Below are 22,368 nucleotides of genomic sequence, written 5' to 3'. Positions count from 1 at the left end.
CACTTCGGGAGGTGGCAGCCGGTGGCGAGGCCTTGTTCATGGACGCCATCGCCAACACTGTCACTGCGCTCATGGCAGCTCCGCCGTCGGCGGCCACGCACCTGCAGATGCCTGCCTTCTGGGACTCCCCGTTGAGTCACGGCATCAACGTGTTCGTGGGCCTGGTGCTGTGCTTCACCATGCTGGGTCTGGGCTGCACGGTGGACCTGAGCCAGCTGGGTGAGCAGATCAGGAGGCCCATCGGCGTTCTGCTGGCGCTCGTGTGCCAGTTCGTCATCATGCCCTTAGTGGCCTTTCTGCTGGCCCTGGCCTTCTCTCTGGACGACGTGGCGGCCATGGCCGTCCTGCTGTGTGGATGCTGTCCAGGAGGGAACCTGTCAAACATTATGTCCTTGCTGGTGCACGGAGAGATGAATCTGAGGTAACCAACGCACAAAACTCAAACTTTGAAAACAATTATATTTTTTACTATACGCTTATAAATGGGCTACACAAAGCATTTATAAGCTAAAGTATTCATCTATAGGCCAAAATCACATAATATGTCCTCCTAGTAGTCTTTTAGTGTAACTATTTATTAGCAATTGCGCACAAGTGTCATATTATATAGCTTTTACGCAAAATTACGCACCGTAACGCACGGCTCCTATAAGTTGACCACAATTGCATTTTCCTACAACCAACTTTGATTAAACGTGATTAAAGTGAATCACAACAATACAACATCAAACGCTGTGTTCTATTGTTGGTGATGAATATGATTTGTCCCCTTGTCTCAGCATCATCATGACCATATCGTCCACGCTGCTGGCTCTGGTGCTCATGCCGCTGTGCCTGTGGATCTACAGCCGGGCGTGGATCAACACCCCCGTGGTCAACCTGATGCCCTTCGGGGCCATCATCCTGACCCTGTGCAGCACTCTCATCCCGATAGGCCTGGGGGTCGCGCTGAGGTACCGCTACTCACGGATAGCCGACATTGTTTTAAAGGTGAGTTTGATTGATTGATTGATTGGTTGATTGATTAAAGAGACGCATATACTGTAGGCCTAATAGCCTATATGCACACCAGGTGCCATCTCACAATAATTAGTTAACGTTACTTTTCTGTTGCAACAGCATTTCTCTGATAAAATAAGAATGACAGAGAAGTGGAATAATAGGCCTAGCCTATACTATACATAAGGCTGATTGTCAAAAACAATAAATCCCAGGGGCATATTTCCATCCTCAGAAAGCTCCGTTTTGAGGAAGAAACAAAATACAAATTTCAGAACTTCTTTGGATGCTTTATTATGATCATCACACTTGTGCGCAACGGCGCATTGCGTAATTCCCCACGAGACTGACAGCAGGCACAGTGACATCAGAAGCACTTTGTCATGTAACGCTCCTCCCTCTGATCATGATAATAGAAGCTCTGATGAGGGGAGGGGCGCAGTGCAGGGCGCTGATGATGCATTCCAGGCTCTCATTTGCATGCGTGCGTGCGTGTAGGGCTGCTACTATCGATTGTTCTTTCATCTTATTAGCGATTATTCGGACACTTACTTTTTTGAAATGTCGAGAATAACGTTGTTGTTTTTGATAGGCTATATCAACGAATCCAATGCAAAAAAAACCTACGACTTGATTCTTATAACAAATTAAAGCAATGATTATTGAGCCTTATTACATGGCTTGGTTGAATGCTTGATTCTGATTGGTCAATCGCTTAATTCAGCGGTGAGTTATCTCATGATAATGACCGCTCCGCTGTATAATGACCGCTGCCTAATCAAACCCTCTGAGCACCACCAGCTGCGCGGCTGCGCCCGCTTGATTTACTGCCGTTTCCAACATAACAGCCATGTAAACACACACACTACTGACACACAATGTAATTTACAGCTAAACATTGCTCTTAAAAATGTTTTTGAAAACATTTGAGCGAGAAATAGACGAAGCAGCTGGACCCGAAAATGGATTCTATTTGATCAACTCACTTCCTTGTTTTCCGACAGTGCTTCAGCCCTGCAGCTGGGCAGACGTAGCCAGCGCGAAGTTATGGAATACTTTTTTTGTTGTGTTTTGGATCAATGGATTAATTTATGTTAGTTAGCCATGTAATAAGCGGGATAATATCTGGCTAGGTGGTCATTGTCGGGATATAATTCACCTTCAGGGAGTGTAACCACCTCGGCTTCGCCTCGGTGGTTAAACTCCCTGTCGGTGAATTATCTCCCGACAATGACCACCTAGCCAGATATTATCCCTTACATATTTTATTCTTGGTCTTACAACAGTGTCGCAATAAGAATAGGGACATTTCAACAAATTGATTATTTAAAAAAGGCCCAGCATCATGTTGTGGGGGAAAGCTTTTGTTGAAAATATCTGATTTACAAGCTCACAACACGTGTCACATTGGGAGCTTGTCGATCAGCTATTTTCAACTAAAGCTTTCCCCACAATAACAGAAAAGACAACAGAGCCCTGAGGGACTCCGCTCAACCATGGAGTTTAAGTTTGATGAACCGCTCTCCCCCTCCCCACTGCTCTCCCCCTCCCCTCCCCTCCTCCATGCAGGTGTCCCTGTGGTCTCTGCTGGTCACCCTGGTGCTGCTGTTCATCCTGACCGGAGCCCTGCTGGGTCCGGACCTGCTGTCCACCATCCCTCCCTCCGTCTACGTGGTGGCCATTTTGATGCCGGCGTGCGGCTACGCCGCCGGCTACGGCCTGGCCACGGCCTTCGACCTGCCCCCCAGCAGCCGCAGGGCCGTCTCCATGGAGACGGGCTGCCAGAACGTGCAGCTGTGCACGGCCATCCTCAAGCTGGCCTTCCCGCCTCAGCTGATGGGCGGCATGTACATGTTCCCGCTGCTCTACGCGCTGTTCCAGGCGGCCGAGGCCGGCATCTTCATCCTGGGCTACAGGTTTTACAGGAAGAAGGTCCTGCACAAGGCCGACCTGGCGGGGCTTATGGGCGAGGGCGGAGGGGACATGCCCTATCAGAGGTTTGAGGAGGACGACGGTGACTTTGAGTCGTCCTACGGGGCAGTGACAGTGAGCGACGCAAACAGCATCTTGTTGGATCCCTGTCCTCCGGGGTCCACTCCTGTTTAGTGTCCCTCCAGGTCTGGCTGGGCTGGCTGTGACGTCGTTAGGTTGTGTTATCACATCACATGGTGATGAATCATCCTTCTGTTCATTGTCATAAAAACCAGAGAGAGAGAGAGACCAGGAGAACGAGTTCAGTACCTATTACTCGTACAAGAATTAAAAGCTGTGCTTCATACTCATAATATGGAAGCCTATAGGGACTAGGCAACTTGAAAATAAAATATGTATAATAATGCCACAGTAGCATTATCATTTTACACACATTCAAATGGAAATGCAACAATTCAGATTTCACTTTCACATACTTCTATGACAACCATATTATAATGGAAATGGTAAAGCTGTTAATTTTCAAATATCCTTTGATTTAAGGTTACATTGTTAATCTTAAACTTAAATCTTGTTTTAACATTCAAAATGTCAAATATACTGTGCTACAGATGAAGTCTGTCTGAAAATGAAATGTAATTTTTTTCATTTAAAACTAAAAATCACATAATATATGTGGAAAATGATAATAATCTTGTGGAATTACATTCATTTTCATTTGAACTGCCAATTAGTCCCCCATGTTTCCATAGGCTATAAGCTTTCAATGTTTCTAAAGAAACGCTGCCAATGAATTCAGACCGGTTCAAATATTATAATGAACTATAAGCACTAGATCACTTTCCATCATGACTGCTATGGGAAAGTGGCATTTGTCAACATTTTTTTTACATTGATTCACGGGGCACTTGTCAACATGCTGTAGGCCTACACATCACAGGACCCACGTCACCAAAGTTTACCCCATGTCTTGACTTGTCGTGCCATACTGTATGTACACTGGTCTGTTCCTATACATCACCGCGCTTGTGCGTGCGTGCGCGCGCGTGCGTGTGTGTGTGTGTGAGAATCACTTCGAATCACGCTGTGCCAATCCATCAACCACTCTCATGATGAATTTATAGGACTCTACTAATGAATGCCCAGGACTAACTTGTCTGAAGACAATGTACAATATTGTGTATAATATAATCATGTATATCGAGAAAATATATCGACCAAATAAAAGTTCTAAATATATGGCAAGTTTTCTCGTGGCTCTCTTGCAGCATGCTGGTACTTTGCGCGTTTTACGCACAGAGAGAAGGAAGGAACACAACACTATAAACAAAAAATAATCTGTTAATTTAACTCCGAGGGTGTACATGTGGAACCAAATGAACCCCTACCGGGTACATTTGGTTCCATTCTGTACACCCTGTGGGAGTTAAATTAACACGGATGATTTGACTGTGAGGCAGTCCCACGGCCGCACCTGAGCACAATCAGGTTTGATGGCGACCAGGTGGTGTATTTAACCTGTTCCACTAAAATGGCCGGGTTAGCTGAACTAAACAATGGCTACGTACGAAGACGAGTCAATGGACAGCTACCTTTATTCATCGTACAACCCTTACAGGTCCTACCCCAAACACAAGGCCGCGGCCTGGAAGTACAAGAACTACGTTTCCCACTATGTGGACGCGGAGGCCTTTAACAACCAGCAGCGTGCCCAGCTCAAGTCCATCTTGTCGCAGATCAACCCGAAGCTGACCCCGAGGCTCAGGAAGGCCAACACCAAAGATGTGTCCGTGCAGGTGAACCCCAAGACCGAGGCTTCGGTCCAGTGCTCCATCGGGCCGCGGACCCTCTCGGCCCTGAAGCGCGACACGCTGCGTAAAAGGAAAGGCGAGGGCCCCCAGACGCCCCCCAACAACAACGCCGCGGTGTGCGGCGTGCTCTATCCCCGCACCCTGGCGGTTTATTCCCCCATCGCCTACAGGTATGGCGTAGTGACGGGTTGTCACTAAGCGTCTTGGATCAACACTATCATGCATTTGTGTCGAGTCTTGACTTTTATTATTGATAAAATACCTGTTGGTTTGAATAAAGTCTAATTTGTTACTTTCATGACATTTACTTGATTGTCCCTTGAACAATTTAATCGTTTTCGGCATTGCACATTGGAACGGTTTCTTTTTACTTTTTTAGACAATTAGGCTATTGCAACAAATCACACCTGTGTGAAGTGAGCGGTGGAACTATACTAAAATGTTATACTGTACTGGTACTGTAGTCGGTGTGAAGCTCAACAGCAACACTTAGGCCCAGACAGACAAGACACTCATGCTGAAAAAGACTGTTAAACTCAGCTTCCCATCATGCACCTGTGCAGTGTGAAGCTCAAAAGCACCACTTTCTCACCTGTTTGGTACCTAGACAGATAGCACCTGTACAGTGTGAAGCCACTTTCTCACCTGTTGTTACCCTAGACAGACAGACATAGGGACACACAAAGCTACATGATGGAGACGGTGTGCCTACCGCTAAAAAATGCACAGGGAAGATGACTAATTTCTGAATTACTGTCATTGAAAAATTATAATTTTTTAGGGCGCTAGCCGCTCCAACGTGTGGCTTTGTCTATGTATGCCTGTGCACGTGGCATCCGTGCCCCCCCACCCCCACCATGACGTCACGCTGGTGTGTCATCCACGCCATCATGATAAATCCGCCACTCACTTTTAAACTAAACATTTTTCAACATGGGAACTATCATGGAAATTAATTGCACTGAAATTGTGATTGTGACTTAACAGAAGCGTCACCTCCTTCGTGACAGAGGACCACCTGAAGACGGGAGAAGCGGACAGTGAGGTGCAGACTGGAGATCCTCCCGACGACCCACCTCAAACTCCTGAAGCTGTTGTGAAAAGTGAGGACCAAGGGGTCAACAAGGAGGCGAAAACATCCAAACCTGCTGGGCAACGCAAAAAGTCCAATAAGGTTGAAGACGTCAAACCTGAGGTGGAGGCAAACACCAAGGGCCGTGTAAGATTTCAGGTGAGTTTCACTCGGTGTCCAAATGGATGGGTCCAATGTTCCATTTGTACACAATTGGAGTTGCAGGCAGATAAATTGGAGGATTGTAATGGACGTTGAGTAACTGACTTGAGAGCTATAGTCGGGGGATATTAATAAAATCTGGGAATACATTTCTTACCAAGAATTTTCTTCACCAATGTGTTTGTAAAGGTGTCTACTAACATATCCCACATTGGTTTATATTCAACCACCCTAGGGGAAGTTTTGACAGCTGCTGAAAGTTGGGGTACCATCAACTACCATTTATAAGGCTAAATTTCATTATGCTTTAAGTAGCATGTGATGTGTCAAACTAGGGTGTTAAATGTGTTGACCTCATCACATTTGTGATGATGGCTATGGCCGTTTTTAGCCCAAGGAGTGTTTTTTGGTGCAAAACTAATGCTTGGAATGGATTCAGAATCATGAAACACCCTAGTTTGACACGTCACATGCTACTTAAAGCATAATGAAATTTAGCCTTATAATGGTAGTTGATGGTACCCCAACTTTCAGCAGCTGTCAAAAATTCCCCTAGGGTGGACGGGTGGTTGAATGTTGGTAGACACCTTTACAAACACATTGGTGAAGAAAATTATTCCCAGGTTTGGCTGGGAATACTGATAATATTCCCTGACTACTAGAGGAGATTGTGACTTGTGTTTTACTTGTCATCCCCTAGTTTCTAGAACAGAAATACGGATATTATCACTGCAAAGACTGCAACCTGCGATGGGAGAGTGCCTATGTGTGGTGCGTCCATGGCACCAATAAGGTAATAGAATGAGCACCATGGCCCAGAACAATCGGTTTCTGTTGAATGAGTCTAATCGATGCATGTCATTCCAGGTGTATTTCAAGCAGTTCTGTAGAAAATGCCAAAAGGACTTCAATCCTTATCGTGTCGAAGATATCACATGTCATGTAAGTAATGTTTTGTACAATGCAAAATGACAAGTAGCACGCACATTGAAAAAGTCACGTTTTTAACCTTGTCCCTCCTTCTCTCCAGACCTGCAACAAGGCGCGCTGTTCCTGTGAGGTAACGCCGCGCCACGTGGACCCTAAACGGCCCCACAGACAGGATCTGTGCGGCAGGTGCAAGGGCAAACGGCTTTCCTGTGACAGTACCTTCAGCTTCAAGTACATCATTTGAATCTGATGAATCCACTGGACTTTGCCCATTCACACCTGCGTTAGTGCCACTGTCCTTCGCTCAGTGAGACCCTACAAAGCACACTAGGGCCCCTGGGGTGAAGGCCATGCAGGGACTTCCACTTTAATTTTGTTTTTTGAAATTAAAAGTATGCACCACTTGTAAATGTGCAATAAAGGACATCCTAGCACTCTGGGTTTTTTGTGTGTGCTTAAAACTACACTAGATTTGTAACAGTGAGGCTGCATTAACTTAATATTTTGTTATTTGGCAGATGAGGTAAATTTAATCCATGGTTGGATTAAAGCAAAATAAAATCTCACGACTGAACGGTGTGCCACCACACTACTAGCGCAGTTTCTTAAACAATTAACACTGAAATGAATGTTTAGTGATATTGTTCCTGCCGTTACATAAAATCTGAGGCTTTAACACTGGTTATATGGAAGATGTTTTGCAAATGCTAGTTTGACCTAATCTTAAAATGAGCAAAAGTAGCATTCTACAAGATTTTATTGAGAGCTTGTAGAACAGGCTACTTTTGCTTATGCTTAAATAGAAACGCTGGCATCTCGAGAATCCAAATGACAACTTTAATCCATGTGAACCTTGGTCAACTAATAGGATAAGGGGTTTGAGGAATTGAAATACAAGAAAATGTGATAAGCAAAAAGACACACCTGTGCTATTGCTTCAGATTCCAAGGTCTACTTGAGCTTATGAATCTTTAAAATGTTTAATGGTAGGGCTATACTGGTGTAGAGTGGTGCACCAGTAGTTCGAAACTCTGAGGAAGTGATTTCATGAAATAAACAAACTTTATTAAGAGTGCGGATATTCCCCTTTTTCCATTGATCTTCAAGAATCTGCACCCATTAGCTACAGAGACTCATCTTGACTCCGAGTAGAGCGCGCCGTCACATAACTTGTTGCACCACTGAACAGGGCATGGCATAATGCAGAAGTTGATCCTTATCTAGGCACTGTAGTGTGCTACACTATCAATCCATAGAGGCTGCTGCTCAGCTCCTCACTCAAACCAAATTAACTGACCCAACATTCTAGAGTCTTACAAGTTACAAGTGGAGGAAAAAAGAATCCCCAACCACTGTGTAGGCCATGTAGGTGGGTGGGACCACGTGTAGGCCATGTGGTCACACCCACCAAGTTGACACTTGCCCTCAGGCCAGCGCAAGGGGTCACTAACATGGTCAGGTTCCATCCTCTTGGGTGGTTGTCAAGCTTTTTAATTCAAAGCAATTAAGGTATGCATTAGGCTACAGACCCCCCCATAACTGACCCTTACGGAAGCAAATGGACCCATCCATTTGGTTCCTACCAATTTGGCTGGGAACTCACTGGAACTGCCTCAATAAACGATGGAACATGAACGTGCTCAGCATGTCATAGCAATCCGCCCAATAGGGAGTGGACACAAAACTAATTGGCCTGCCCTAGCAAATGGCCACAGGGTCACCAAAATCATAAGGGTTCATCCCCTGCAGTACTGTACATGAATGTGCAATCCTCCCAGACTTTTGAGAGTAAAGATTGAACCCAGTTATAATCACTGGTCCCCAGTACCCCTTTAACATTATGAAGACAGCCTTACTGTAGGATCAGCTCTTTATTTATCCAGAGAGAAGGCTGGTATGTGAGTGAACGAGGAAAAAAAACAAAAAACGAAAAAGAAAAATGTATAATGCTCCTCTACATTAAAACAATATGTTCCAGGTAAATAATATATCCATTAAATAATTAAGAACAGCATTCAATTGTACCAGACAAGCAGAAAAAAAAGCTCTCTGTGAGGAATGACTACAGTGATTAATACAATGTGCCATGACATGATTCCACGACGCATTTCAGGTTATCGGTTTGTATCCTGCTGTTTTTGGCCAGCGAAGAAGCGGTGTTTTTCACCAAGCATGGCGGAAGTCTCAATGGCAGCCAATTCAGACCCCGGTGAGTTGTGTAGGTCAGGCAATGAGTACAGCTGTATGATGGGAGCAGCCAACATGGACAAACACAAACCTCTGTCCCCCATCGGAAGGCGTCAAGGGCCTTACGATTGGAGAGCAGGGCCAACAGAAAAATAAAATAAAATCACAGTGAGAGAAGGAATGCATATGACCGGGCTTAGTTAGCCCGATTGAGATACTTTGTCGCAGTGCGGTGTCGCATGCCTTGAAATGGCCGATCTATAAGCTCACGTGTCGCACTGCGATGCGTGAGCTTATAGATCGGCTATTTGAGGCACACTGACAACCACCACGCGACCAAGTATAACATCAAGCCAGGCTGCAGCGAACCAACAGGAGAGAAGAAGCTTCTTATTGCAGCCCCTCCCCCTCCCCATCAACATAATGTGATTGTTGGTGAAGTGTCCGAACCCGCCAAGACCCCAGACTCCATTGCAAACAGCAGCTGTCCAAAACCAAGCCAGTCTTTGGGAAATGTTGAAGTTTTGTGTGCGATTTGAGGATTACGATGGTGGTTAGTGACTCAAATCTGGTCTTGCGTCGTCTCTTCTCACGTTAGCTTTTAAACCATCCTGTTCGGATTAACAGTGCATTACACAAAAAAGTACAAGGGAAGAAAATACTGGTTTTACACTATACATTGTTTTTCTTTCTAAAATATATACAGAGTAAAATAAGTTATTGATGTATTCCATAATGGGTTTGTAGCCAGTCTGCACTCGTGGGTAACTCTATGCATTGTGTGTGTGAGCGCATACCGCAGTGTCCGGTATATAATTGCCACACGGTCGTAAAGTCTCTAAAGGCAGCTACTTATTTGGTTAACAGAGTGAGTTTCATGAGATCTGTCGAAGGCAACGCTCCTCGCAAAGCAGGTCGATAAACAGATATATATATATTTCTCTTTTTACATTCCCCGGTGGAGGAAAACAGCTCCCCTGGGGTTACAATTCCATGTTAAATACCCCCAACATTTACAACCTAGGATGTTAGCTCTAATAAAAAATACATTTCTCAAAAAAATATTCTTGCAGTGCTTATTCTCTTTCAAGCATGCTTTTGAAAACTCTGTTTTTTTTTTCCTATTAGATTTTTTGTTTTTTATACTGTGTACGTGACTTTGCTTATGAATATGTTCTCTCTTTCTCACACACTCTCTCTCTCTCTCTTTCTCTATCACACACACACACACACACACGCATCTGGACGTTCCTTTCGGATCGACTCGCATGCTTCAACCCTGTTCTCTCTCTTCTCCAGGGCTAACAAGGCCGCCAGTCAGGAACCGGAGGCCCAGATAGGCCGTTTTTCTCAAAATGCGACCAAAGAAATAAACCAAAAACCAAAAGAAACATTCGTTTTTGCATCATCATCCCACCATCCTGGGCCAGCCTCATTTACCAATCATACATGACTTATTGCAGCTGAATTTTACGAGTTGGCTTAGTCTGGGAAAACAAAAAAAATCAAATATTAGCTTTGAGTATTCATAGATGTAATAATATATATATATATATTAATCACAGTCACAGTTATGCCCACACATCCTTTAGCCCTTATAGGTGGAGTCTCTCTCGTCCTCCTGTGAAGCCCCCCTCCCCGCCTCCCCAGCCTCTGTGGGGTCTGGGTGGGAGAAGGGAGGGGGGTCTGTGATCGTCCTGTCCGGTGCCGTGCGGTCCAGTCCAGGCTTGCCCTTACAGTCCAGTGCTGAACATTGTGGTGGTGGTGTTGGCGTTCTGGGTGGCCTGGGCCTGGCTCAGAGCCTGGCGAATCTGCAGGTTGAGCTCCATGAGGCGGGCGCTGGCCTGCGACAGGTCCCTGCTGGGGCCCACCACCGCCAGGCAGCCCGTCTGGCCCAGCGTCTGGTGACGGAAGTAGATGTGCAGCAGCGTCTGGACAGCGTCGTCCGTCTCGTTGCCGAAGATGTCGTTAGGCCACAAAGACCTGGTGGAGGAGGGGAGGACGTTTCTTAATGAATGGTGAATTGCATTTTTACAGTGCTTTTCCAAGGGCTCAAAGCGCTTTGGCAAATGGTTGGTATTCAACCCTTGCTTCGAGTTGCTTAGTGGATTGGATGATTGCACTCTCACACAGTAATAAGGAAAAAACAACACATTTTACCAAAATGATAGCGCAAATATTAGCGCAACTTTCGTTCACCACGGGACTCTGGCAATCAATTAATACAGTTGCAACCACTATATTAAGGGCAAGTATTTCATACAACATAAGTTAAAAAATTCTGAACTATCCCTTTAAAGCACAGCTCAAGACCTACTTCTTCACTCATGCTTTTAGTTGAGCTTTTAAAATCCTTGTTGTTATTCATGTTCTCATTATTCATTGCTATTATTTTAATGTTGTTTTATGCCCTTGCTTTTCGTTTTTGCTATATAAAGTACTTTGAGCTGCATTTCATGTCATGAAAGGTGCTATACAAATAAAGTTTTTATTTTATTATTAATATTATTATCCATCGACTGTATCCACCTTTCTCTTTCAAACACTGCCTACAGCTACAGTGCATTTCTCAGAATGATGTGTGACTACAACTTGTGGCCACACCAGAAATATATATAGTTTACAAAAGCATGCATGTTCAACCGATATACGTCAGACTCACGCACTTGACTCGTCTTGACCTACCTGAAGACCTTGACCTGTGTGAGAGCTGAACTGAAGTCTCTAGCCCTCAGGGCTTCAATCAGTGACTGGATGGCCGTTTCAGTGGTGGCCTGAGCGGAGTCCGATATACACACATCCTCCTGGTCGTCACTGCCCGTCTCTGCTTCCTTCAAGCAGCCCTCCAGGATAGCCAGCTCATCAGACATGTTGGTCACCTGAGACACACCAATATTATGTCATTCACACTTAAATCTGATATTGTTTTTATTCATCCATTTGTAGGTAGACAAATGAAAAAAGATAATTATGCGTCGACAGAGCTTTTAAAGGGAATAAAAGTGGGCCTTGTATGCGTGGAAATGAAGGTTGTCATGATAAGGAAAGGAACCTTATATAGATTAGGAGTCCGGTTATTGTTTTATGCGGAAGGCCTCGGATAATATCTTGATAATATCTTGTTCGAACGAGATCTTGAGGCTGTGCTTTAAAATAAATTGAACGAGGATGGATATCTCGTACAAACAAGATAATCTATTGTTCTTACCATGGCCACTCAGGGGCTCCGTATTAATCTATGTTTTGTAATAATAAATAAAATCTACAAAGTAACTAGTAACTAAAGTTAGGGTAACAATTGTAGTGGAGTAAAAGTACAATATAGTATAGACAATTGGTCCTTAAGTACAGTACTTGAGTAAATGTAATTAGTTACTTTCCACTACTACGGTCGACTATAAATTAAACATTATTGCACAGATAAGCCCACAAGCATGAGTGTTCTAAGTCTGCATATAGGGAGGTCGCTAAAGAAAACGGGTTAGTATCGACCAGTGATTAACTGGAATAAGTGACCCTATCGCTTCGTGTGAGCAATGATTCAATCTAATGCAGTGCTTTAATCTTATTAACCCATTCTGGACGGGAGCCCCTTTTGGTGTTTTAACTAAGCATTACGTTATGCTTTAGCTATTGAAAAATAGCAGATCTACAAGCTCATAGCGCGCCACCGAGTGGCGCGCTACGAGCTTGTAGGTCTGCTATTTTTGAAAAATCGTAAAAATGCGGCACAAATCTTTGAATATATATTCTTTCAGAGCGAACTTTTTTTTTATTTCGACGTCAGGCCTAAATTGGTTAAAGATCCCCCAAAGAGCTATACAAGCTGCAGTGCTACACCGTGGCAGCATGGAGCAGACAATGGCCGACCCAAGCCCAGTCGGTGAGATTAGCGATGGTTAGATAGGTCTGTCTGAGTGCTTTGAGGCCCAAAATAACAAGAGCAAAAGACTATGTATCCATTCCATAGCATCAATTTTATATATTTTATAATGTGCAATGAGTAATTTGTTTTGCATTCTTTTTTGAGTTTTGCATAAAGGCAGCCAGGCTAAGATTGTAAACTTCCGTCCAACTTCCGTCCAACCTCGGATATGATAAGTGATGTTAGGCTTCCGTTTAGATTGTGTGTGAAACAACATTAGGTGTGTTTCTGTGTGGTTTTAGTCTCACCTCGGCCTCTCTCTTCATGGTGTCCACTCTGCTAATGAGCTTACAGTAGGCCTGGAACAGCAGCAGCAGCTGGAAGTGCAACTTATAGAGCCTGCGACACAGTTCTAGCTCCTTCACAATGAGAGAGAGACAGAGAAACAGAGAGAGAGAGAGAACAGAGTCACAACCGGCATCAATCACAAGGAGTACAGTCATGAATCCTGGGTTAGAGCGATGACAGTGGAGATGAAAGGGTTAAACACATGAACCCTAGCACCCCTATTCTGGGCAAGGTATAATAGGCGAACATTTCACCCCAAAAAATAACCGATCTACAAACTAAATGCTTGTAGATCGGCTATTTTTTTTCTTCCGGAGAGGAGATTTGGTGTAGAGGGAGAAAAGGGATGAGAATAAGTATAGAGCCCTGGGAGGACAGCGGTGGATTCATTATACAGGGTTTAACCACTTCAACCCCAGCGTCCGTACTGTGGGGAACGCTTTCACTGAAAACAGCAGATCCAAAGGCTGAGATCTTGTCCATCTGCTGTTTTCAGGGAAAGCTTTCCCCACAATGAAAGAAAACAGAAAAGACACTAGTATACAGCCCTGAGGGACTGGTGGGGTTGTTAAGTGGTTAATGTGAACCCAAGACCCAGCCCAGGATTCAATGGAGTGAGAGGTGATGAGGGTCCGTCTCAGAATCATCACAGACACGTCCTTCAGCACCTCTCTGGGCCCCTGGGAGCCCCCTAATCACATCAAATAGATGGTTGAATGATTGGGTCATGGATGGGAGTTAAAGGGCACCTCTGAGGAGGGTTTTAAAAACTTGAATCATAGTGTTGTGAGAGAAGGACATTAACACATATCTGATTATGTAAAACACTCCCCAATGCTTTCTGTGTGTCCACATTATCACTCTGCCAAACGTTAAGTAGGACGTTTTGTTTTGTTGGCGTCTACAGATGGAGCTATCTAAAAACGCAGACAGAATTTATGATAAGTGCTGTGACAGGCTTTCACGGCTTAGAACGCTATAGAATAGGATTCACCTTCAAAATGGGCATTGTTCGTTAAAGCCATTTATTTATCAAATGCATTAATGTTTCATGTCTGTGTGCAATGTGAAGGTTTGTGGAACAGTGAGTTTAACCTGCAGTAGCTCAACTGCCCAATGTCTATGGGATCAAATAACAGCTTCTTTCACAGGTAGAGAAGACATTCACCAAAGCAAAGGGTTTAAACTTTGTACTCATTAAGTGTGCCGTCAACATTTCTTTAACAAACTCTTTCACACGTGCATCTAATCCTAACAATGGCATCTTCAATATTATACAACATTTTCTGTTTTTTTTCCTTCGGGATATTTGTATTCCTACTGTTTGATGTAATCTCATTACTTCGCAAATAGGGGACATTATTGTTTATGAATGAATAAATTGTGTTTTGTTAGAGCAGCCATTTATAATAATTTATTTATCATTGAAAGGAGCTGCTAAATGATCCCATAGTGTCCTGAATTGAGCTAAGCAAAGCTAAGATCATCATTCAACAAACCTTAAAGCTGCAATCAGAGACATCAAACAAACATCCACAAGTTTGTCCGACTAAGTAGGAAAAGAATGCTCAATTCAACTGATTCCAGAAAAAAAAACCGAGGGAGAAATAAAAAACAAAAGCAATATGAATGTGTTGAAGTATGGGAATGGAGCCCTACACATGCAACAGGAAGAGTGGTTTGAATATGATCACTCCATCCATTCTCTCCTATTGATAACCTATTGATCCTCCTCCTATTGATAACCCAGGACAACCTCTTGAAAGGGCCAGAAAACCCTTGGACGATCTGTAGTCTGTTCTCCTGTGCAGGTTAGCAACTATATGGGTAATGCTGCATTCACATGGAATCAGGCAAGCGGTAGATGGCAAACAGGGGCAAAACCTGCTGGACGGCATGGAACGGTAAAAAGTATTACATATTTTAACATTGATGCCGTCTGCCGTTACCGCCGCCGGTTCTGGCTGCCGTGCCGTCCTGTTCCGTTTACCGTCCTGCTCTCATCCACTAAAATTACTTCCGGTTTGCCATCTACCGCTTGCCTGATTCCATGTGAATGCAGCATAACAGCATGAAAGACTGACGTTATATAGTACACCATGATGTAAGCAAACATTTATGAATGGGCGTGTTAGATTTATACATGCCAATATGCCAAGCATTGAAATACTGTTGATTGCTTGCACACAGACACACCTACATCTAATACACCTATATTATTAATTTGATTAACGAGCTGCTTACTATGGTGTACTCAAAGCCATAGAGTAAGACAGAGTTGCGACATTGAGGGGGCAGTAAACAGCCCGGTCATGTGGTTCATGTACTCGCGCGAGCCCATAGACTCCAATGCATTCCGTAAACTTCCGGTTGTCCCCATTCAATAGAAGTCTATGTAGAAGAGCCTGGCCCCATGAAGTGAACGGAGTTGTCGAAACTGTCTTACTCTATGGCTCTGGGTGTACTTTAAAAAGGTCAGCCTGCCATCATTTTGACCCTTTAACCTGTACAAGAAAACAGAAGACAAAATGGGCCTAGGTTTCATACCCTTTAGAATCAGCAGGTACCACTGTTGTTAATAGCAGGAGTCAAGAAGTCAGCCTGCACTGCAGTCACAGTAAGTATGGAGTACAATGCTGTTAATAGGTCGACTATCCAACCAACAGTAAAGCAGCTACATGGTAGATATAGGAGTATATGATTCATTACAGGTCGGTCGAGCTGGGTTACTCAAGAGAAGGAGAGAGAAAGACCCTCAGGTGAAACAGCGGTGCGGGGGTCACGTTACAGAAAAGAAATGAAATGGGTCAGTGAGTTGTTTTTGGAGGTTATGCTTATTATTATTACTATTATTATTACGGCTAAGAATACGAGAACCACTTACTGCTAGATTCTCCATTTGCTAAGCAAGAAGGTGAGCAGGTCACAAAATAACAAATAAACAGAACGACAACAACAAACAAACAAGAAGAAATTAAAATAAAAACAAAACAAAAACAGGAAGAGAGAAAGACCAAGAATTAGTGTGCTTTTGACATGGCAGAAGAGTCACGCACGAGCAATCTGTCCTTCACACAGGCCGAGGGGGATGGGCGCTCCGTGGCAATAATAATACTGAATATATACTCTGTCGTACGTCGGTGTCGCGCACCGGAAATGGCAGATCTACAAGCACACAGCGTGCGTGTGGCGCGTTGCGAGCTTGTAGATAGTCTATTTTCGGAAAATGCAACGCCGTCGTGCGACGAATTATGGCTTAACACATGACAAGCTCAGCAGAACAGCATGTAGAGAGACAGAGAGAGAGAGGAAGAGGTCATGGAAGAAAGAAAGAAAGCCAGAGAGAGAGAGAGAGAGAGAGACAGCACAGCAAAATCTGGACTATTAATTTGACTCTCACACTCACTTTCAGAGTTAAATTAACAGGCCGGATTTGAGTGTACAGCCAGCGGCCATGCTTGCAGAGCAGCTGAGCGAATGTGAGACGAGCTCATCTAACAAAAGGCCATTTAGTCTCTGGCTTGTATGGGTCATGTTTCTTCCAGCCATTTGAATTCGATTATGACCATCATTCAGCCCAGTGGTTTCCTGGAACCGACCAGATGATCGTGGTGCTTGTTGAAGAGGACTGTGTTAAGGTGACAGACTTTGGTTCCAGTCAAAAAGCATTTTAATATTCACACACGGCACAAAAAGGATAACCAACTGGAGTTAAAAAAAATCCTCCTTGATCATTTCAAATCCATTATAAGACCAGTATCCAAAACACTTGGTCCTCAATTTAATTAAAAGACCCCTCAGTGATACAAACAATACAAAAACAGTTAGCCCCAGGATCAAAACTATTTGCTGTATTTTGGACATAAAAGGTTTGCCATGTTTGTAAACATTGGCGTTGATTTATTAAGTGGTGGTATAGCTTTTCCATCAAATATGTTTAGAATAGTGGTTCTCAAACCTTTTAATTTCAAGGACCCCCAGTATGGTATACCTTAGACCACAGACCCCCATAAACCTGAGTGTACAATTGGAACCAAATGGACACGTACAGTAAGTGCCCAATTGCTGCCATTTGCACACACACTGAGTTGCAGACCTGTAAGGGTCCAATTGGTTCCCAATTATCAATCATTTAGCTGGGGACCACTAGAACCCCCTGAAGGACCCTTACGGGTCCCCGGACCACACAGATTTATAATTAAGCATGAATATATGATTAATTTATAGCTTCAAAACAATCCCGGTTTGTCCGGTTCAGATCCAAGATGAGGATATTTTTTTTCGTTCCAAAAGGACCTTTTGACTGGCGTGCACACTGCACACTGAAGCCACATGCTGGGAGGTCCGTGTGGGGGCAGCCAGCCCCAGCGCTGAGGGTCCTACCTGGGCTTGAGTGTTGTTGGACCTCTGGTTGTCGTCTTTGTCACCAAACGTCTTCCTGCAGTTCTCCAGCCACTGCAGAGAGCCAGAGGAGAGAGTATGGGTGGAACAGTTCATCAAACTAATCCATTTAATCAATTATTAAAACATTAAAGAATCAATTAATAATCATTCCCTATTGTGGGCATGTCATTTTCTAGAGAAGATACAAAAAAAGAGTAAAAATAGCCAATGTAAAAGTTCACAGCGTGTAACAAATTAATTATGACACGTTCATTGTCTATTTTCAGTATTATTGCACAAATCACTAATAATTGATAGCCGCATCCTCAAGGAGGAGAGACGACCAAACCAAACGAAAGAGAAGACCAGTCACAGTGAACCACTTTCTCCCTGACGTCATTATAGGTGTGAAAATGTTAAAAACTCAAACATTTTCCAAAAGAGCAGAACCACAAGCACACAGGATTTATTCAACGTGGGTGTGGGTGTTGCGGGCTGGAGACAGAGGGAGGGGCGCGTGGAGATAATGATGCTATGTGCGTTTTGTGTACATATAATGAGGGTCCGGTTTGGTGGGGGGGTAGATTTAATAACTGTGTTGTACTTCGTGAATTAAAGTAGGCCTGTTTTCAAATCGGGGGTGGGGTGGAGGGGAGGCGGTTGGCATCCAGCTCTCTCTCCGGGGAGCGCTGGTGGAGCTGTCTCATTCAATTAGCGCCCCTGCATGCCAGAACCCCCCCCCCTCCCCCTCTTTCCACAATCTCATCTGTTCTCCTGCTGCTGCCTGGGCGTCTGTAACTGATTTAAGGACCGCCACTGAAAGTTATTTTTAGCCGTGTGTGTGTGTGTGTGTGTGTGTGTGTGTGTGTGTGTGTGTGTGTGTGTGTGTGTGTGTGTGTGTGCGCGCGTGTGTGTGTTTGGGTCTTCTTTTCCTTTCCTTTCAGCCACAGCGAATCATCTGCCTCCATCTTACCCCGCCTCCTCTTCTCTCACACCAACTAACTTCACTACATCCATACATCTTCTCTTTGGTCTTCCTCTAGACCTCCAAGCCTGGCAGTTCCAACCTCAACATCCTTCTACTGATATACTGCAAAATGTTCTGTTTTCGTTTAACTGTGAGTGTACAAATGGAACAATATATATATATATATAGAATTAATGTAGGAGGAAAAACTGATATGTTACTCGTGACCCATAAAAATTGGTCCGAGACCCAAACATGGTTCCCGACCCAGTGTTTGTGAACCCTTTGTGAAGAAGGCAGGGAGACGAGGAGGCACAGAACCTGGGGTTAAGAAAGAAAAGCAGGTGCACTTCCTCTGGAAACTGCCCTTGGTTGAGGCAGTGGGTGCTCAGCTTTAAATATAACTCAGAAACCAACAAAGTGGAAAAAGCAGCACTCCAAAATAAAAGATGCAAGACGGGCTCAGATGCAATTTCTCATATTTTATTGAGAAGGCTGATGCGTTTGGGCAGTAGCCTTCTTCAGAGCAGATTAAAAAGACCTTTTAATCTCCCTCTAGCAGAACGGGGGTTAGTTTGGAGGAGGCTCACCTGCTCGGCTGCCTCCCTCTTGCCGTTGTACGTGTCCAGGTGTTCCTGCAACTCCAGCACACTGAACTTCAGCGTCTCCAGCAGTCCACACGACACCAACTAGGACAGCGACACACGCATTAGACCCACACGCTGTAGCAGACTAGCAGTGATGGAAAGAGTACTCACATTTTCTTACTTAAGTAAAACTATTAACACTGCAATATAGAAATATATTGTAAAAGTCCGGAATTCAATTTACTTGAGTAAAAGTACAAATCCCTATCTCTAACCCTAACCTAAACATAACCGCAAGCACGGGAGCAGTGCATGTTCGCCAACCTTAATGCATGTTCGGACTAAGGGGACTTGGGATCTATGGGCCGTCCCCGCAGTCACAGGCGCTCTTACCGTCTCTGCGTCCAGCAGCACCGTAGGACACTGGGAGTGTGAGGTCATGACCTCTAGGGAGCTGAGGAACTGGTTGCCCATCCGCTGTAGCCGTTCGCCCAGGAAGCGCACAGAGGAATGCGTGATGGAACCAAACTTCCTCTGCATGCTCTGTGGTAAACACAAAATAAATAAGAGAACGTTGTAGTAAACAAGGTTGTAAATAAAAGGAACAGGAGACAGAAGCTTGAGTTATAGTTAGTTGCGCGCGGGTGTTGTGCACCGAAAATAGGTAATGTACAATCTCACGTCGCATTGCACCCGCGTTTGTAGCTATTTTAGGTGTGCGACACATCGCACAACCAAGTCCAAACCAGGCAAGAAACTGTGGTGTCGAGCACGCTGCGTCCCACTGACCTGGAATAGTCTGGAGAACACATGGAAAGTGTAAACAGCAGAGGAGCCGTCCGTGTCCGACAGCATCTGGTTGACATGGCAACGCCAGGCGTCCTCCTCGTTGTCGTAGGCGACGGGCTGGAACGCTGCCAGGATGGCAGAGAGGAAGGGCGAAGGGGGCGGAGAGGCCTGGATCTCCGGGAAACAGTCTGCGTCGCCTTCATCATTACTGGAACACAAACGCACGCGCACACACACACACAGCCGGTTAGCTAATACACACTGCAGTCTCCTCGTTCTGTCAGCGAGCGGGCGAATGTAAACACAGGCACATGCTCTCAAGCGCTCTCTTCCCTCTGACTGAGAGAAAACAGGCGGACCTGTTCTAAACAGTCGTTCCTGCTCTCTCTCTCTCTCTCCCTCACTGCAGAGCTTTCTTTCTGTTTTTTTCTTTTGCTGCAGTCTATTTTCAGCTCTAACCTACTGCAGTGCACTAGCACCAAAACAACAAAGGGGAAACTGTTAGCGTGTTAGCATCCTGCGAAACACCTTCTCTCCCTCTCTCTCGTGCACACAGACACACACAAACACACAAATATACTTACAGGCCCGTGGGACGAAAGAGCCTGAAGAAGCAGACAGAATAGAAGTATTTGAAGCTTGCGCTGGCGAGCGCTGGGGCGGACACAGCCTCTGTCCTCATCCTCACCTTAATTTGCACGCCTCTCTCTCTCCCTCTGACTTTATTTGTCTCCTCGCCTCCCCTCTTCCCCTAACCGTCTGCAGCACACAGCAGTGTTGCATACGACTGATAACTCGGCTGGCGCACTACTCAGCTGTCCCACACAGGACTGCGGGAAGCTCTATCTGAGCCCAGCATCGACACACTCGCACATACACACACACACACCCATAAAAAACTGAGCAAGGCCCATCCTCGAGGCAGCGCACGGCTGCTGAGTTGCTCTTTTCAGGTTCTCGCTGGCATCGCTCCTCGCACGCATGCACGTGCACGCAGGAAGAACATTTAGTAGAGCCCCACTGTTTAGATTAAATCTCTTAGGAGGGTTTCATACACTCCATACTTCATCAATCATGCTATGCATGGTATGGTATGGCTGTTTGCCAGCGAGAGGGTTGCTTCTTTATGCAAGAATATCTGAAATCCTGACTGGTGTTGTGACTAGCGTCCTCTAGCCAGGCTTGGACCACCTTGAGGAGGGTGTGTCCAACAGCTGGCCCACCTTCAACAGAGGAGTGTCCCACCCATCAAATCTACTTCATCTCACCGAGGCCACACAATGCCTAATAAAACACCGGAACAACCCTGCCAACTGTACACTGCAGATATTACCACTGGCTTTGTAACGCAGGACAACAAATATAAGGGAATTGATGGATGTTTGAAGTGAAACTAGCAAATCAAAGGCCGATTTACAAAAGTGTCACTTGCTGAAAATAGCCGTTGTGCAAGTTCACAAGGCGCTGAATCTGTGACCCGTGGTGAGCTTGCAGATCAGCTAATTTTGCCATGCAACACTGTCTTACGTCAAACCCCAAATTGGGTATAGGGAGGAGCACTGCAGTGATACGTACCATACACAATGGACAGGGACCTCGAATGGTTTCTGGTTTCTCCACATACAGTACACAAAACCATAGGCCAGTAGAAAAAGTCTGTTCTCCTCTTGCCACGGTCTTTTCATCCAGCAAGTTAACTAGACAAAACTAGTTAAGTTTAAAACAAACTTTCTGGTCATTGCTACCGAAAAAGACAATATATCTTGGCCAGGGCCGCTGCTGACCATTTGGTTGCCCAATGCATGATAGGTTTGAGCTGCCAACAACCCCCAGAGAAGTGATAGTGTGTGTGTGTGAGGCTGAAGCCTCCTACCTGGACATGCCAGAGAAGTGATAGTGTGTGTGTGTGTGTGTGTGTGTGAGGCTGAAGCCTCCTACCTGGACATGCCAGAGAAGTGATAGTGTGTGTGTGAGGCTGAAGGCTCCTACCTGGACATGCCAGAGAAGTGATAGTGTGTGTGTAAGGCTGAAGGCTCCTACCTGGACATGCCAGAGAAGTGATAGTGAGTGTGTGTGTGTGTGTGTGAGGCTGAAGCCTCCTACCTGGACATGCCAGAGAAGTGATAGTGTGTGTGTGTGTGTGTGAGGCTGAAGCCTCCTACCTGGACATGCCAGAGAAGTGATAGTGTGTGTGTGAGGCTGAAGGCTCCTACCTGGACATGCCAGAGAAGTGATAGTGTGTGTGTGAGGCTGAAGGCTCCTACCTGGACATGCCAGAGAAGTGATAGTGTGTGTGTGAGGCTGAAGGCTCCTACCTGGACATGCCAGAGAAGTGA

The 22,368-nt window shown here is 45.0% G+C and overlaps 3 protein-coding genes across 9 annotated transcripts in view; 2 read left to right on the top strand and 1 right to left on the bottom strand.

Annotated features, from left to right (window-relative positions):
• Positions 1-164: 164 nt before the first annotated feature.
• On the top strand, positions 165-3,175 carry slc10a4 (solute carrier family 10 member 4). Its single transcript, XM_079505690.1, has 3 exons — positions 165-421; positions 780-990; positions 2,569-3,175. The coding sequence occupies exons 1-3, from the start codon at positions 180-182 to the stop codon at positions 3,103-3,105; spliced, it is 990 nt and encodes a 329-aa protein (XP_079361816.1). The 5' UTR covers positions 165-179; the 3' UTR covers positions 3,106-3,175.
• A 1,290-nt stretch (positions 3,176-4,465) lies between these two features.
• On the top strand, positions 4,466-7,340 carry zar1 (zygote arrest 1). Its single transcript, XM_079505756.1, has 5 exons — positions 4,466-4,912; positions 5,730-5,973; positions 6,677-6,769; positions 6,844-6,918; positions 7,007-7,340. The coding sequence occupies exons 1-5, from the start codon at positions 4,488-4,490 to the stop codon at positions 7,148-7,150; spliced, it is 981 nt and encodes a 326-aa protein (XP_079361882.1). The 5' UTR covers positions 4,466-4,487; the 3' UTR covers positions 7,151-7,340.
• A 1,422-nt stretch (positions 7,341-8,762) lies between these two features.
• The window catches only part of fryl (furry homolog, like), a 112,628-nt gene continuing 99,022 nt past the window's right edge, over positions 8,763-22,368 (bottom strand). For 6 of the 7 annotated variants that reach the window (XM_079506691.1, XM_079506685.1, XM_079506687.1 and 3 more), the window contains 8 exons: positions 20,033-20,240; positions 19,637-19,786; positions 19,247-19,345; positions 17,690-17,761; positions 16,191-16,208; positions 13,267-13,377; positions 11,779-11,972; positions 8,763-11,076 (listed from right to left, as the gene is read on the bottom strand). In XM_079506691.1, the coding sequence (XP_079362817.1) occupies positions 10,827-11,076; positions 11,779-11,972; positions 13,267-13,377; positions 16,191-16,208; positions 17,690-17,761; positions 19,247-19,345; positions 19,637-19,786; positions 20,033-20,240 (1,102 nt within the window). In that variant the 3' untranslated portion in view covers positions 8,763-10,826. The remainder of the gene's footprint in view (positions 11,077-11,778; positions 11,973-13,266; positions 13,378-16,190; positions 16,209-17,689; positions 17,762-19,246; positions 19,346-19,636; positions 19,787-20,032; positions 20,241-22,368) is intronic. The other variant, XM_079506686.1, reaches the window with a different exon arrangement.

This window comes from Electrona antarctica (assembly GCF_951216825.1).
Source record: "Electrona antarctica genome assembly, chromosome: 7".
NCBI lineage: Eukaryota > Metazoa > Chordata > Actinopteri > Myctophiformes > Myctophidae > Electrona > Electrona antarctica.
This window is presented reverse-complemented; position numbering and strand designations above follow the sequence as displayed.